Genomic DNA, 16,655 nt, shown 5'->3' with positions numbered 1-16,655 from the left:
CTAATATAAGTTTTATGAAGAATATTTTTAAATAATAATAATAATATTTTTTGTCAAGAAAAACTTTTTATATATTGTTTAAAAGATACTTATAAAAATATTTTTAGGTCAATTAGGCCAATCTAATACTCAATTGCACATTAGGTTAGGCACTAGATAGGTGATGATACTGGCCCGACCTTACCCATGTGCAACCCTAACAAAAGGCGAGGAAAATAGTTGGAGAATAAAAATAACAGATGAGATTTTTTTATTAAGAAAAAAGTTAGAGAGGAATTTATAAATGAAATAATTATATTGTGTCACTTTATTCTTGACCTCCAATTTGAGGGGATAAAAAAAATTGGATTATAAATAGAAAAAAAAAGTTTTAAAAATCCTTCCTTACCATTCCATCTTTCTTTAAAAAAAAAAACTCACAAATGATAGATTAGGTCTTTTAATCATCCCTCTGCATTCCATTGCCTCCTAAAAAATCTTTCGGACATTGTGTTAGTGTGTGGATTAGCCTTTGGCTTTTATTTATTTATTTTTTTTAACTTCACCGATCAACGAGGAATTTTGATAAACTTTAGGGATTAATTATTAATTTTCCTTTTGGCAGGGTCGCCTCTATTGTTGCGGCTTTTACAGTTAACACAGTTTACTGAAACTGCTGGAGCTACTTCTCTAAGCTCGAACTGCAGCAATGAGAGGAGACGCTACCCACTGGGACGAAAATGCTTACAGGGAAGTCATATTGAAGGAGAGGGAGATTGAAACCCGAACCATTTTTAGAACCGCCTGGGCTCCTACCCGAAACCCGAACGCTGATACCCTCGTTGTTGCGTCAAGCGACGGATCCATCGCCTCTTATTCTATTCCTTCAATCATCTCTAACCTCGTCAGTCTGCCTCTCTTCCACTCTATTTTCTAATTCTTTTGTTTTTCCTTTTGAATTCTTGTCTGTCTTCCCCTCCTTAATTGTGGAACCCGTATGTTGCAGCCGTTTGGTCTTACCAACATAAAGACACAAAAGTGAGTATAAATCCCATTAATTGCTTAATACACACCGACAATTGAGTTCTTATAGTGAAGTTTGTTGTGGCATATGATGCAATTGGCCTAGATTGTTTGCTGAACCAACTTGCTTCTTTCAAGGGCACGATGGACCTGCTTATGATGTCAAATTTTACCGGGACGATGAAGATGCTCTGTTATTGAGGTTTAGATTCATCCGATCTCTCTTTAAGTCTTTTTCACTTCACTTATTCCCTGGCCCCTACACACCATGATAACTTTTCACTTCCCATATTATCCATATGGTGGCATAGTCCCCGGCCCCAGATTGATATGAATGTGTGTTAATGAACTAGTAACTCATGTAAGTTGATATGCTTGTACATGCATTCACTGACACATTAATCTTCTCGTATATTAATCTAGATTAGATTGTTTACCATTTGGCACGCCTCATGACAGTGGCTTTGTCATGCAGTTGTGGTGATGATGGTCGGATTCGAGGATGGAGATGGAAGGAACTTGTAGGATTAAACGATTCTTCATCTTTGGCTGGTAATAAATCTTACTCTTGCAAATTGAATTAGCCTGAAGCCTGACCAGTTGGTTATAGAGTTATTGGTTTCCTTTCCTTTATCCTTTAAAGGTTTCTTTTTTGGTATCTCCTCGGTAAACAATTTAAAAGGTTCTGAAATTAGGGTTTATAAAGTTGTTCACGTGGTCTATTCACTTATATCTCTCGGTAAGCTTGAAGCAAAATAAATAACAGAGGAGACTGGATATAAGTTCAAGCTAAACTAGGTGCGGGTTAAGAATTACCCCGCCTTAGGTTTGACTCGCACATTGTCTATGTGAAGGGACAGAATTCAGCATGTGAACTTTCCTTAAAATGATTCATTGTACATTCTTATTTTGACATTCATGAAGCTACATAGCTATATGTTCATTTACTACATGATTTGATGCCAGTATTGCCTCTTCCATCAGTATCTTCATTGATCTTATGTTTTTTTTTAATATCTATTTATATATTTTCTTGTTTCTCGTCTCACAGTGGGCATCTTTCATCAGTATGTGATTTTCTTTTACAATGTAGCTTCTCTAATGTCTTATGCATGGCATCCCACATTTTTGCAGGAAGTGGTATCAAGCCTTTGCTTGAGCTGGTGAATCCTCAAACACAAGTAAGTTTGCAGAACATATATGATTAAATCATCTATATTAGTAACTAGACACATTTTCCCTTACATAAAGTTCGAAAAATAAGTTATATTGTTCATGGCTTGTGAATACTGCATAGTATGGTTTGCTATAAATTTTATTATATATATGTATTGGTACATATATTTTGATTACAATAGTAGAGTCCTTAATTTTATTAATTTGTTAGTTTTTTAATTTTTCTTGTATACTACTTATGAACAGAATCTTCTTCATGTAGTCATTTTACAGCTATAACACGGCTATAACTTGCCTTAAAATCTATAACACAGCTATAGACAATAACTTTGGAGAGGGAAATGGAATAGGAATAGGATACATAAAAGTAAATTTGAGTCTGAGTGTATGTATGTGAATAAATTGAAAGAAAACTGTGATTTGGGTATCCATGAGTAATTTGACGTTGTTCAGGAATTTGTAATTCTCTCTCTCCCTTTCTTTTTTTTTTTTGGATCTTTTAGCAATTTAAGGTGTCAATATTATTTCAGCTCAAAATCTTAAGTCAATGGTTTTATATAATCTCACATGTCCCTGCATGTGAAAGTCCCTTGGGGTTGAGCTATGGACATACTAGGGCATACCATATCCTGTGTTGAACCTTGATTTGATTAAGAAAATGGGGGTGGCAAGATTCAAACTTTCGGTCACCTATTTAGAGGCTTTGGTACCATGTCAAATTTAAATTCAGAAGTTTAAGCTATTGATTTAAGACCCATGAGCCATGTATAGTTTTTATTATAGTCTCTAACATAAGGATTGGTATTAGTTTTTACTTCTCATACATTAATTGAGATCTTAATAGTGTTACTGAGTTTCTACTCTCCCTCCTTTCCTTACTTCATCTAAATTTCTGTCACTGCCTTCTACTGTTCTGTTTCTATATAATTCAATGCTGTTTTTAAATCTTTTTCTCGGGACAAAAAAAAAAGTTGTTTTTCAAGATAACTCATGTTTTATTGTATAGTATTAGGTTCTGGTTATCTGATTGATTAACATTTTCTATCTGCCCAATTTATGTTCTGGACTGCTATATGTTTCCCATCCTTGTTCTACTTCCTCCCATACCAAATTTCATTTTATTGTTGTCTTTTCAGAGGTCCTTGGGGTGCCCTTTCACCTATTCCTGAGAATAATGCTATTGCTGTTGATACTAAGGTTTGTATTTTTCTTTTCTTTTCTTGTTTTGACAATTTGTAGAATTATTTTGTTTGTTCTTCACTTATTTAGTGTTTATTTTCTTGTCTAATTTTAGGAAGGATCTGTTTTCACTGCTTCTGGTGATTCTGCGCATATTGTTGGGATGTGGTATGTATTCTTTGAAGGTGAATATTTAATATATATTAATCTAAAATTGTTGTATTTTTTCTTGATATTTGATTTATAATAGTAGCTGTCTTGATACTAGATTGATATATGTTGACGTTTGTAGGCTACTGGTAAAATGAAAACTGTATTTAAGGGGCACTTGGACTACTTGCATTGTTTAGTTGCCCGAAACTCAGCCAATCAGGTATAGAGATTTTAACTTTTTTACTTGCAGTGATAATTTCTCTTTGCATCAACTAATTTTGGGAGTTATTTTGCTTGATGTTTCAAGGGTTCACTTTTTTCATACTTTTCTGTGAATCTATATAGAACTAATAAAATGAGATGGCAACAGACTGACAGGTGCAAGTACCATATAGAAGACTATCAAAGAGGAACTTAGTAAAAGAAATAGTATTGGTAATAGAATACGAATTTGTTTTGTTGAAGCGCTTATAGATGGTTTGAGAAGACGTGTCTTTTCTAGTTGTCAGTACGCTGATAAGGAGACTTAATTTTAGTTGAGGAATCTGAAGTCTTAAATACTTTTCTGCCAGAAAGTTATATGGACTGATGTTTTGTAAACCCAAGCTTATCAAATGAATATCCCTTCTTTGTTGCCAATATCTCATTTGTCAGTGATAATACTCTTTTCCATTGAATGTTATCTATGGTACATGGTAAATGTGATATATTTCACCAAAAGTTGCGGCCTTAGATATGTCTAACTATAAGTTCCTTCTGAACAATCTTCAGATTATAACAGGTTCAGAGGATGGGACTGCACGAATTTGGGGTATTATTATTTTTTTCCTTGCGTCAATAATTGCAACTAATAAAGTCACATGATAAATCAATGTTTACTGATTGTATTTGTGCAGTTTTCTTATAGCATTCCTTTTACTTTTGTGGCTCATGTACCATGTTCACTAGATTGCAAAAGTGGAAAGTGTATCAAAGTGTTTGATCCTGCAAAAGATTTGAAGTCAAAAGGATACGTTTCATGGATTAGTTGTGTTGCATTAGATGCAAGTGAGAGCTGGTTGGTAAGAACGTATCTATTATTTTATAAATTATCTCCATGCTCCCTCCCTCCCTAGATATGACCCCACATGTATATTTATATATTTTCCACGTGTTATTCTGGTAAAAGAAATGCATGTTCTGGCTTCAGACAATATGGTAGCTACTCATGAAGATGAAATGTCACAACTTTTTCGTCAATTTATTTTTGGAAATTAGAATAGCTTATTATTAGCTTCAACCATCAAGCTTTTATCCTTAGGACAACCATAATTTCTAATGATAAAACATTCGTCACATACGTAAGAACTTCTAGAAAAATAATTCTCTTCGGTAATATATTTTTTTCTTTGTCATCATGCAGAACGTATCATATTAAAAATGATTACGTTTTAGGTGTCATTTTTCTGTTGGCATGATAAAAGTTAACGTAATGCACACATGCATTTTAAAACAGTTTCCTGGATTTAAATGTTAATATACCTTCTTAGTTTGTTGTTGTTGGGAGTAATTTGAGGGACTAGAGTATCTTCACCATTTACAGGCCTGTAGCTATGGTCGGAATATATCACTCTGGAACCTGCCTGCTTCAGCGTGCATATCAAAGATTCCAACGCGTGCTTCTGTACAGGACATGTTATTTGACAACAATCAAGTGAGTAGATGATTGCTTTTATCTCTTGAGATGTTTTATTTGACAACAATCTAGAAGCTTGACAATAGAAAAAGAATGGATTATTGAGTATTGACTTGGGGTTAGAAGCGAGTAACTATGTTGACCTCTTGTTATCATAGTTACTCATACGAGTTAACTTTCTTCAGTGTTGAATATTAAAAGCTGAGGTGAATGGTTAGCAACATGTCTGGTTGCTTGACAAGCACCCAAATGTTTTCTTGACTAGGAGATAAAGGCGGCAACCCATGTGGATATTTGCCCAAATCCCACCTTATTCTTGTCAGCAAGCGTCGATTTATGCCGGCCATCTGCATTCCATGCTGAAGAAAGTTGGTCCACTTGGACAACCTTGTTAACATGAGTTTATTGGAACTGATGATAGAATTGAATTTATATGCTTTTTTTCAATATCTTTGGCCTGACTTGGAGGTGAATTTTCTTTCAAATATCAAATAGTAGTTTACTTGGTTATGATATGTATGGGAAAGCTTTCAATGCTTTATATCCAACATATTATCACTTTACTAGGGTATGTTGTGGTGTGTGACTTCTTTTGCATTTGCTGTTAACTTCTGGTAAACAATGACTTGTTGGTGCTGATAATATGTACAAGTTCTCACTGCATCAATAGCTCTTCTATTCTGTTAATCTTTGCACATCCATGTCAGATATTGGCAATCGGTGCGGATCCTCTACTTAATCGATTTGACATGAACGGTGTGATCCTTTCACAAATACAGTGCGCTTCTCCATCATCCTTCTCTATCTCCTTGCATCCATCGGGGGTATTGTCTCGATTAATCTTCTATTGTTAACATTTTCAGTCACTATACATTTTGAGGTTATTGACTTGTCGCTGAAGCTCTCCTTATATCCATGTCAGATATTGTCGTGATTAATCTTAATCGGTACATTTTATTTGTCTCAGATCATGGCAGCTGGAGGTTATGGTTCTCTTGTGGATGTTATCTCCCAGTTTGGAAGTCACATGTGTACGTTTCGTTGCCGAAGTCTTTAACTGGAGTTATTTGGTGTATTTTGTCTTGAAGAATATTTGTAGGCTGCGGTTCTTTCGTTAATGGGAGAAGTTTTCCTTACTGCGCATTTTATGGACCGGAGAAGTTTACGTTTAATGGAAAGTTATGAATTATTCTTGCCTTCAATTTTGTGGATTTAGTTAATGGTAAAATGCATATTTTAACATGCGTCTTTTTTTGTTGGTAGGAAAAAGTTTGTATGAGTTGGGTTTTGAGAATTATTATAAGTCAAGATAGGGTTTTGAGAATTATTAAAGTCAAGATATGTCTCTAAATTTAAAGAACGTTTATAAAATATTTACAAATATTTCATCAACAAGTTCTTACATTAATAATAAAATTTAAATTCATGGTAATATTCCGATACATTATTTTAGAAACAGAATCCAGCTAACTATACCTCCTAAAAAAGAAATCCAGATAACGAGCTCAAAACAAAGAAATTATGAATGCAATTTTCATCTGATGTGAAGAACGAAAACAAAAGCCTCACGTCACTGAAGGGATTGGCAATGTGAATAGTACAATGTGCTTATTCAAAACTCTTCCAATAAGCAATTAGCCTAAAAATCTTGATTAATGACTTTCTTAACTATTCCTTTTAGTCTCTCTTTGCTTCTTCTCGTAAGGTTAATGTAATGCAAAGAAACGGGGAAAATAGCATCAATGCAAGCCGACTGCCCCCACGCCCACCCAAAAAAAAAAAAAAAGACTCTTTCACAACGATGCGAGCGATGGCAATTAACAAAATCAATATGGTGCATGCAACAATGTCCTCCATGTATCACGATTATAGAGAAGTGCTCTGGTATCAAAATTCCAGAAAGTTTTATTCAACATAACGTGGACGCAACACTTGCGGGAGGCATTTCCAGATCATGGGTATCTAACCTAGACCATTTACAATTTTGTAATCAGTTACTAACATAAGCCAGTTTCACTGCTACATTGGCATCTATCATTGTACATGGATTAGCATGAAACAACATCAAGAAAATGTCACTTGGAGACGCTCAGCCCATGGCAACCACTATCAGTATCAAGGCAGAAAACGTTTCCCGTAGAAAAAATAGGCAGCCACATATCTACAACAGCCTGAAGAAACTCTTCCACTTGCATGGTTGATGATGCAATGCCAGCTTAGTCAATTTTCTTTTTCCTATTCATCAAGTCATGGTAGTATAACAACACGCACATAGGTTGGCCAAGAATACTGAATATGAACCAAAAAATCATATTCCCAACCTGGCATGAAGAAAATAAATCACTTCCAGAATATGAAGCAACACTTTTCTTTTTTTCTTTTTTTTTTTTGGGTCAAATCAAATCAGGAGGGTTTGAATGATTACTATTTATATTTTATATACTCTTACCACCTAAGCTAGTCTCATAGCTAAATAATGACGTAACATTTGACAGAATGAAATGATCACATGGGGTATCAAAGGGGCATACCATTGAGCTTCTGAATTTGTTCTGAAGGTAATTCGTAATCAAGACCAACGGAACCTAGAAAAAGCAGCAGCACAATCATGATTATAATTATTATTTCAAGTGAACCGAAACTGCATTCACAGAATTTTTTTTTTTGCCACTCACAGATTTTGAGTTACCAGCAGTAAATAACTAAGAATGAATTTAAAACTCAACAAAACAACTAACAATTACAGAATCTGGTTTTCTTGGTCTTGTGAATTACTGTAAGAAGGCACTTAAATTTAACGGTAGCAGCGTCAAGGCCCAAAAAAAAAAAAGGATGGTTATATACCTGAAACATGATTCCAATAAAAGCCCACAGCTTAAAAATGTGGCAAGGAACGGCAATGCACAGCTGCACTCAGATGAACAGAAAGCATGAATAAAATTAAAGTCAACTTTCTTTAAAAGAAAAATTGTCAAGTTAAACAGATTTGTGCATGTACTTCAATTGATAGGAACCACATTAAGTCATTAACTAGTGGCAGGCTTCATCAAATATGACCATAAAAAGTGCACGAAAACGAGTCAAGTCGGACAACGATTCACATCACAAGTGACTCTACACATGTTTCAATAAAGCTTGAGAAAATGTTCATGCCAATATCATGAATGCACAATGAGGATTGAGGTGTGATTCCTTCAACAGAACCAGGAATTTTGAGCTGCCCATCATATCAGTCGACCACATTAAATTTTACCAGACCCTTTACCCCTTCTTGAATATTTTTTTATGCATTCTAAACCCAAATTTGTAAAACTAATAATATAATATAAAATTAGTGAAGATTGCATAATGCCATGTCAGAATCCAACCGGGACAGGTTTAACACCTATATGATACACACAAGCCAAGCAACAGGTCAGGTACTTGGTTTTGCTTAGTCTTGGCTTAGCTCTTAAGGCCCTTTGACATTTGTGGTTAGATCTGTGATGCTGGCTAACAGGCTAAAGTCATTGGCAAATTTATAGTTTTAACTTTTAATCCTCTCCCCCAAACCCTGTCAAAGGACATGGATCAAAGAACATCTGGGATGAAGTTAAACAAGCTCTAGCCAACTTTTTATAAAGCAACCATACTATCAAAATACATTATAATGTAATAAGAGGGAAATGGGTTGATAGAGGATAAACCACACACCTCATGGAACACAGCAGATACCAGGAAGGCGATTAAAACAGCAACACCCTGTACAGTAATGAAGCAAAAAGTTACAAGGAATCTAGAACTCAGAAAAAAGCATGTCAACGTTATAAATCCAAATTTCAGCCAAGAAGAAATAACTCACATTGAGGCCAAAAGAAAAAGAACTCAGTTCAATATTTATAACAGATCCAAAAACAGAAAAGGAAAAGACAGATAAGTTATAAATTAACTCGATACCTCTCCTAAGCTTGTTTAATCACACGAGTCTACAAGCATATGCATATTCATGTTTGAGCATGCAAGAGTCAATACTTGAAACTACAAACAAAGGCTAACTTTGAATATTGACTCTCAATTTAAAACCCCCACCAAAGAACTTAAAAAACATATTTGGTTTTGCTATGAACAATTCAATGGATCAATTAAGATATAGAACTAAATATACAAGAATAAAGATTATGAAATATGTTGCATTTTGCATGTCCTCATGCTAGCTCCCAAGCTTTCCCGAGTAAATCCAGTCCTTGTTCTCCCTGCATAAGTACTCAAACCTTTTCTAATAATCATATGACATAATGATGCTTCTTACTATGAGGTGATATAACAAAGCAAATAACATTTCAGGAGCTGCACAACTAAGAAGTTTGTAAACCCTTTATCATACAGTGCAGAGATTGCAATTTAATATTTGAACCTATCTTCCAGAGGGTTTTTTTTTTATTTTTTTAATAAAGGTAGCCCCTATCTTGAGTGTGAGTTCCAGAGAGATGCCAACATGACAAGTCAACAGCAACCGAAATTGCTTTTATAAGAAACTCTTGATTATTGAAGGTACTAATTGTAAAGTAGCCCAAGAACCTTAAATTATACCACCTTCCTTCTGATGGGGATGGGCTTAGCCCTCAACTGCAGACATATTCTAGGAGTTTAAAGATGAAAAGAGACTGGCATTTGCAGATGTGTACTGGGAAAAGTAGGAAGAAGAAAAGGGTTCCAAGTGAGACTGTAGAGAGAAAATGAGGAATTTCATACCTCTGGCCGTTAGAAAGAGAGAGGATTTGGGAATATAGTCAAAGGTACAGGACCAGAGGGAGGTAAGAAGATTTTGAGTGAATTTCTATTGGATAGCCTATGCCTTCGATTGCATAGGAACCTTGGCTTATTCTTTATTTTCCTCTTGCTATTGCTGATCCTGTAGCTAACCCTGTAAGACTTATACTCTACCAGGATTTTATACGAATAAACAATATAATTCGGAAGTTGGACTTTGCTTTCCCAATGCCATGTGGTAAAAACGGGTGGCAATAGCAAATATCCATGCATGTCATTTATCATTTATCAGAAGTCATATCTTTGCAGTCTGCCTTGTTTTCGATTCGTTTTGCATCATTCAATCAGTATGTAATGTGCCTCCTATTAAGTTATTGTACAATGCAACACATTTTCCTTTTTCAAAATGTTCACCATCCTTTTCTTTCAACAAATGAAATATAAATCAAATTAATTGTTGCAATGGAAGGAAAAGAAAGAAGTTCCTCAAAACAAACAGGCAACGGTAGGCTTCAATGTTTCACCACCCTCACCAAAACAAAAGAAGAGATAGGCTAAAGATAGAAGATAGCCATATAAGTGATGAACACAGTCAGATGATAAGACAAGCAATGTGCTTGACCACCAGTCGTTCACACTCCAGTTAGTGAGACAGATTCTTTATTGCTCAAAGTACCTTGGGTATACCATTCCTTAAGCATGGAAAATATAAGTGGCGGACCATCCATTTGTGCACAGGCTGTAATGGGAAAGAATAAAGTCAGTTATATAGTGATAGATTAAAAGAATACTTGTAAACCGCACATATGTTACTCAAAGTTCTAGAACTATTTGTTAAGGATGTAGTAAAACTCAAGCCAACCATAGATATTGCCGACAGTTATTTGGGTGCTCCAAAATACCTCATAGGCAAGCATCACACACTATTCTAGTTTACTTTTTTGGAGGCTATATGAAATTCAAACTGGAACACTTTCATTATAGTTGCCGTATGCCATAGAATCAGTCCATATATAGTTTATACTGTAGTAAGTTCTCTCTTCATTGGGGTCTTACACAAATAGGAAATATTTAAAAGTTTAATTGCGAAGTAGAATTTTCACAGTTTTGCCAACTTACAAAACAACAAAACACTTTTAATGACTAATGGATATATCAATACATTTAAGGACTCAATTAAGCTCTGTCTCCTAAAGACCACTATGTTTACACTAGGAACTGCCATGAAAGTAGACAAAATTCAAACAATGATTTTCAAAAATTTGAGGAGTTTCAACGAGATCAAACCTAATATCAACCAACAAATTATGCTGCATGAAAACTTCAAAGTTCAACGTAAGTAAACAAATAGAAATGGAACCGAACAAAAAAAATGAGAACCAAAGCAAATGACCCAAGTGAAAATAAAAAATCAACTCATCCGATTCCGTCACCAAAATAAAGTCTGAACAAGTAGACATACCATGTTCCACATTCTCCAGTACTGATGACATCAGCAGCATAAATGCACCACGGACAAAAAAGGTCAGAAATTCAATTCATGAAAATCTGGTAAACAAACAACCCAGAAATATGCCAGGACAAACAACTACCTCTTCAACAGTTTTTGCATTCCACCAATCTTTATAAAACTCACGGTCACCAAACCGAAGAAGCTCAGCAAGTATATTTAGCCTACATTGAAGTAGTGCCTCTTAGCATAGACCGTCCCAAAAATAAATCATATCTAAAATATCAAAGCTGATCTTTCAGATTTAATAGCTTTAAATGAACTATTCCCCACGAACAATCTCATCCATACTTTGCTCCCTGGTCACTCCGTATTTTCAAATATTTAGTTAACGGAGCCATGGGTAGAGAAACAAAAGAATCCACAGAATTCATTATACATCTTAAGAAGCATATCTCTTAGATTGCAATAATCACCACAAGTACATGTATCAGAATCAACTGGAAATCCCCATCAACACTGCAGTTACTCATGAAGGTATATCGTTAGGTGGAAATTATTTGTCTGTAAATAGACACGCTAAGCTGAAAGATAGATGAAGGACGTAGTGCACACCAGAGGTGAAAAAAGCAGTAGAACATGCAGAGCCACACATATAAATTTGGAACAGAAAGCTTTAGAACTCTTTCAAGGGCATAAAGGAGGTTTCCCTTCAAAGGATGTTCTGAGTTTTGGACAATAGGATTAATATACTGCAAAAACAGATGATCATATAGACATTAGAATATATCAAAAAATACAAAAAGGAAAATTTGAGGAAATTATCAGAGGTAGACAAGAACATTTAACACATGAATAACTGATGCTTACTTGTTCTATTATAAATCCCATAACTCCAGTAAATATTATCAGCTTCATAAGTTGACGAAACACCCATCCTTTTCGAATATATGGTGTGCGGGGATAGCTTGGCTATAACAGAAAGCATCAAGTTGACAAAAAAGAGAATGCATTAAACAAGTGAGTGATAGAGATGTCATAATTGTGCTCAGGAAAACATTATTTAGATAAATTCGAACCAATTATAACAGCAGTTAGATAGGCACAAGCAAGTCAAGTAGATTTGCACATGTTACTCTTTAGAACTAAGACGAGTCTCAAAATAAATTGCAATAACCTACTGGCTACTGTAATGAAGACTGCAATTCAATGCTAGAAGAAAAAAATACTACAGTTTGATTCGTTTTCTGTTGATGAATGATAAACATCATACAAACTGCAGCTCTCATATATGACCGAAAAACAAAATAATGGTGCCAAAAAAAAAAATCCATAGTTTCTAAAGGGCACCAAAAACAAAGTAATAATTGAGGGAAATGTAACCAACAGCATATGTGCTTGAAAGAAATCAAATTCAATAAGGAAGTGAGCAGAGTTTTCTATGAATGGAGGGTGCAAAACTGATGCTCGAGTGTAAATTTTAAAGTCCTGTTATCAATTTCCGAGCACAATGAATGCCAATACCAGCTATTCAGCTTTTTGAAGGCATGTCAAAAGAAGAAGAAGGTTAAATGGTTAAAAATTGGTCATGGAAATAAAATATAGGAGAAGCAATAAGAGTACTTCCCAAAGTGAGCATTCATTGAAGACAAGAAGGAGGCTTTCAGTAAATTCCAGCTAGGTAAGTACTTGTGCAGCAAACTAAAATAATCGAGGTTTGAACCCTAGAAAGATTCCTTGGGACCAGAACCACATGGCCTTGCAGTCCACTCAAAGATTAGTCTTGCATAGACCATAAGATCAACTAATTTCCTAGGCAAGATTATAGATCGTTGGTGTATCACTTCTGACATCAACTCTAACGAAACATCCCAAACAAAAATTTGGTAGCTTTAAATAAATATAAAATACTCTTTTATCCATTAGCATGCAAAAATGCTTTAGGATGTAGAACATTTTGAATTAAAAAAAAACATAGATAAATTGCTTAGAAGTGCTGCCACCACCTGGTAACATAATGTAGGAGCAATCATGAAGTATGTCAAGCTCTTCAAGCTCACATTGCTTTGGCACTCTATATTCAAAGTATTAGGTAGTGCTTCTTCCTATATAACACAGAAGAAGAATATTGAGTACAATGATTGAAAGGGGTTGGGGTGGGGGGGAAGTTCAAAAAACAGTAATTTATCATTCTCAGAAGAAATTATCTCATAGTATTATTAGCCCGTTGTAAGAAAGAATGGACGAGGAAGTAGGTAACCTTTTCAATTGATCTGGCAAGTGCTCTTATATCATAGTTGGTGTGAGCATAAGACACCAGTTTTAACCACACAATGCAAGCCAAAAGCATCAATGTAACACCTGATAAAAAAGCAGAATCACACCTGCAAAGAAAGACCACAGATCATTAAGACATCTTCACACTCCCTATCTAGGAAATGGCCAGGCATTCCCATCACAGTAGTTATTTTATTCACCAATTAGACAAATTCACTTCCACCAACGTTGTTAGTTGAGGTGGTCAGAGGAGACGGTATCTCTTCTATAAAGCAGGATTCAATTTTTCTAGGAGTAAAAATCTAAATGCAACAGGCTGAAAGGGGTAAACGCACGATCCACATCATCCATGAAAAGGACTCAGACTAGACAAAACCTAAAGAAACTCCTAACTGCAATACCAAAAATAGACAACTTCAGTTCATGGACGCATACGACTTAGCATGATTTCATGGCTGGTTAATGGCCTGCAAACGTTACCCTGACATACTACATTGACATATATTAAATGCAAATGAAGATGGCCATGATTTAATGTTTAGTCATTAATGACCAGTTTGCTTGTATTGCATGACACTCATCAGGGATGTTTGAATTTTTTCCTCATTGAATTAACCTGCAACACCAGATGAACCAAACATCAAACTATGGTTTGCCAAAGGGCTTTAAAAACCCCTCCTTAATTACTGCAAGGATTATACTAGATTATGGCAGAGTTCTTTACTTGCAATCCTTACAACAACTAAAACTCGTGCTACCCTAGAAGCAAAATCTTCCTTGATGGACATAAACGGTGTTACCAGTAACATACAGAGAGGATATAATATGAAACTCCAAATGAATTTTAGTCTCCAGGGAAGAATTATACCAACCTTAGGATTACTAAAACCGGATATAACACTGCAGCTGACGTAATGGTTACATGTAGTAGAACAACAACCTGAGATATTTCGGTCAATGTTCCCAAACAAGTAAGTTGGAAAGTTGCATTCCCGAAAAGTATTAAACCATAAAGCATTTATCAGTCCAAACAGACAAGAAAGACAGAGGACAACGAAATCTCTTGTAATACTTTAAAAAAAAAAATCTTGAAAAAATCACTTACTGGTTCAGGTACATGCTTCTTTTGCGCCAATTTGTCCACTACAAAGGCTGCAAGAGGAAATACTGCAAGGGAAAGGCTGCAAAAGGAAGCGCTGGTAAAGGTACATAACACCAGATGACAAATCCAACCAAGCAAGGATTCTCGTAAGTCCAAAAATACAGAGTTTATTCATCAAGGAATTAATTGAAGGCATTACCAACACATGAAGAGTGGCCAGTCTCTCAAAGATTTTGAACTAAACCAAAAGCCATACTTAATCAACCAACCGTACTGAAACATCAATAAATAAATGAATGAATGAATAAGAGAGACAAAAGTGAGCTGTCAAACAGACTTAAGCAGAACGGGAAATTTAAATCGCTCATGATGAATAGACTGAATAAATGGAAGAAGCAAACCTTCATTAAATTCTCAATGATAAGCCGACTGTTTACCGCAACAAGCACAACAATACAGAGGTTGAAAAGGCCCGCGTGACTCTGCAATTCGTAGATTATCAAGTAAAGTTCTGCTGAGCCAGTAAAAAAAGCCAATACGTTAAACTAGAAAGAATTTCACTGCCACAACCTGTCTGAAAATTTTGTCGGAGCTGAGAGGGCTTTCCTTGATTCTGCGATGAGCTGGAACTGAAGGACGATAAGCAAATTTAAGTTCGGAAACATCCGGGAACTGGTCTGGAATCTTCTGATCAATCACATTGGGACCTTCCAACTCCTGGTTCCCACCGTCGGTGCCGGACTTGGAATAATTGGAGTCAGAATCTCCGAGAACATCTTGAGCAGAACTCTCGGCTTCAGAAGCCTCAGGCCTAACAGAAGACTCTGACAGGGGCCTTCGACGAAGAGAGGCAAGGTTGAGATCCAAATCGCTGTGAACGGAGGCAGTAGTAGTAGTTGTAGCCGAGGTGCCAACACTTTCAGGCACCTGAGAAACCGCCATGGAGTAGAGAAACCAGACCCTCACACGATCACACCAAAATAAGATAAAATAAAATTTCCGATGAGAATCCTAATGATTAGCTTGATAATGAGAATTGAAAGTGGATGCAGAGAAGAGGAATCTGAAGAATGTCAGGAGAGAGAATATTGAAGAGGGGAATTGTACTTTGACGTAATTGAGAAGATGAGAATGAAAGAGTGAACAAATATGAATAAGAAGAGTGGTGATGTAAATTGTGATAGAATAGAACAGTGATCAGGTGAAGCTAGCGCCTTTGGAAGATTGTTTTGGGTTTGATTAGAAGGAAACGAATGAATGAAGGAAAGGAAAGTGGGGAATGTATGTGCATGCAGAATGAGACCGTTGGAAGATTCCTTGTCCTGACCAGAGAGATCTGAGGAGGCACCGCCTCTGCTTGACATGTAACCCTGCCTGCCATTTCTTAACGTATAAGCTGAAAGGACACGACTTCAACTCTGTCCGACTCCCTCCCCAGCCTTGTTTTTTTTATTTTTTAAATCACTCACTAAATTACATTTTAGAATGGCACTCACATTTTTATAATTGATAGACATTAATTGGCTCGAAAAGAAAGTGAATTTTATACAATATTTTCAGTTATATTACCGGTTCTTTTACCAAACTTATTAATTAAATTCATGTTTTGCAATTTTTTCCGAGACATGCACGTAACGTGCTCTCCCTCTATCATTCGTTTGAAATCACCTTTTGTCTTTTATGGGGGGAAAAAACAAACGGAATTTTATTGAAGTAATTATTATTATTATGATTCTCATATAGATACTCCATGCAATACCAAGCCCGAATGGCAAGGCAGTTTCCATCACACGCGGACGTCATCTCGTACAAGGCCGTGTCACATTTTTATTTTAGTTATTTTTTACGAAAATATTAATTACAGAAAATAATCATAATTAACATATTCCATT

The 16,655-nt window shown here is 35.6% G+C and overlaps 2 protein-coding genes across 3 annotated transcripts; one reads left to right on the top strand and one right to left on the bottom strand.

Annotated features, from left to right (window-relative positions):
- Nucleotides 1-596: 596 nt before the first annotated feature.
- LOC129307882 (THO complex subunit 6) lies at nt 597-6,387 on the top strand. The gene is given in 15 exon segments (XM_054948821.1): nt 597-883; nt 986-1,017; nt 1,109-1,204; nt 1,478-1,554; nt 2,137-2,177; nt 2,179-2,183; nt 3,315-3,375; nt 3,473-3,500; nt 3,503-3,525; nt 3,650-3,730; nt 4,282-4,321; nt 4,459-4,571; nt 5,093-5,203; nt 5,893-6,009; nt 6,153-6,387. Coding segments are annotated over 15 exon segments (1,110 nt in total). The 5' UTR covers nt 597-688; the 3' UTR covers nt 6,243-6,387.
- Nucleotides 6,388-7,067: 680 nt separating this feature from the next.
- Nucleotides 7,068-16,046, bottom strand: LOC129309418 (diacylglycerol O-acyltransferase 1A-like). 2 transcript variants are annotated; one of them, XM_054950994.1, is made up of 16 exons: nt 15,334-16,046; nt 15,165-15,245; nt 14,963-15,036; nt 14,767-14,842; nt 14,602-14,653; nt 13,645-13,745; nt 13,391-13,489; nt 12,255-12,356; nt 12,000-12,136; nt 11,527-11,608; nt 11,397-11,417; nt 10,611-10,673; nt 8,879-8,926; nt 8,030-8,092; nt 7,717-7,770; nt 7,068-7,506 (listed from the first exon to the last, which is right to left on the bottom strand). In XM_054950994.1, exons 1-16 carry the CDS (start codon nt 15,703-15,705, stop codon nt 7,402-7,404), a joined length of 1,530 nt encoding a protein of 509 aa, XP_054806969.1. In that variant the 5' UTR covers nt 15,706-16,046; the 3' UTR covers nt 7,068-7,401. The 2 variants fall into 2 exon arrangements, with proteins under 2 accessions (XP_054806969.1, XP_054806968.1); XM_054950993.1 differs by lacking the exon at nt 14,602-14,653 and adding an exon at nt 14,534-14,601 and having other exon boundaries at nt 13,645-13,768.
- Nucleotides 16,047-16,655: the final 609 nt, after the last annotated feature.

Source organism: Prosopis cineraria, unplaced genomic scaffold (assembly GCF_029017545.1).
Source record: "Prosopis cineraria cultivar Desert tree isolate PC_DT_omini unplaced genomic scaffold, ASM2901754v1 PC4, whole genome shotgun sequence".
Taxonomy (NCBI): Eukaryota; Viridiplantae; Streptophyta; class Magnoliopsida; order Fabales; family Fabaceae; genus Prosopis; species Prosopis cineraria.
The sequence above is the reverse complement of the archived record's forward strand: the minus strand, read 5'-3'. Positions and strand labels throughout refer to the sequence as shown.

Excerpts from the sequence above, each read along its gene's own strand:
- LOC129309418 (XM_054950993.1), bottom strand. The coding sequence starts at position 15,705 with ATGGCGGTTTCTCAGGTGCCTGAAAGTGTTGGCACCTCGGCTACAACT. Across the intron at positions 10,674-11,396 it reads ACTGGAGAATGTGGAACATG|CCTGTGCACAAATGGATGGT; the intron begins GTATGTCTACTT and ends TTCCCATTACAG. Across the intron at positions 7,771-8,029 it reads TTATTGGAATCATGTTTCAG|GTTCCGTTGGTCTTGATTAC; the intron begins GTATATAACCAT and ends TGCTTTTTCTAG.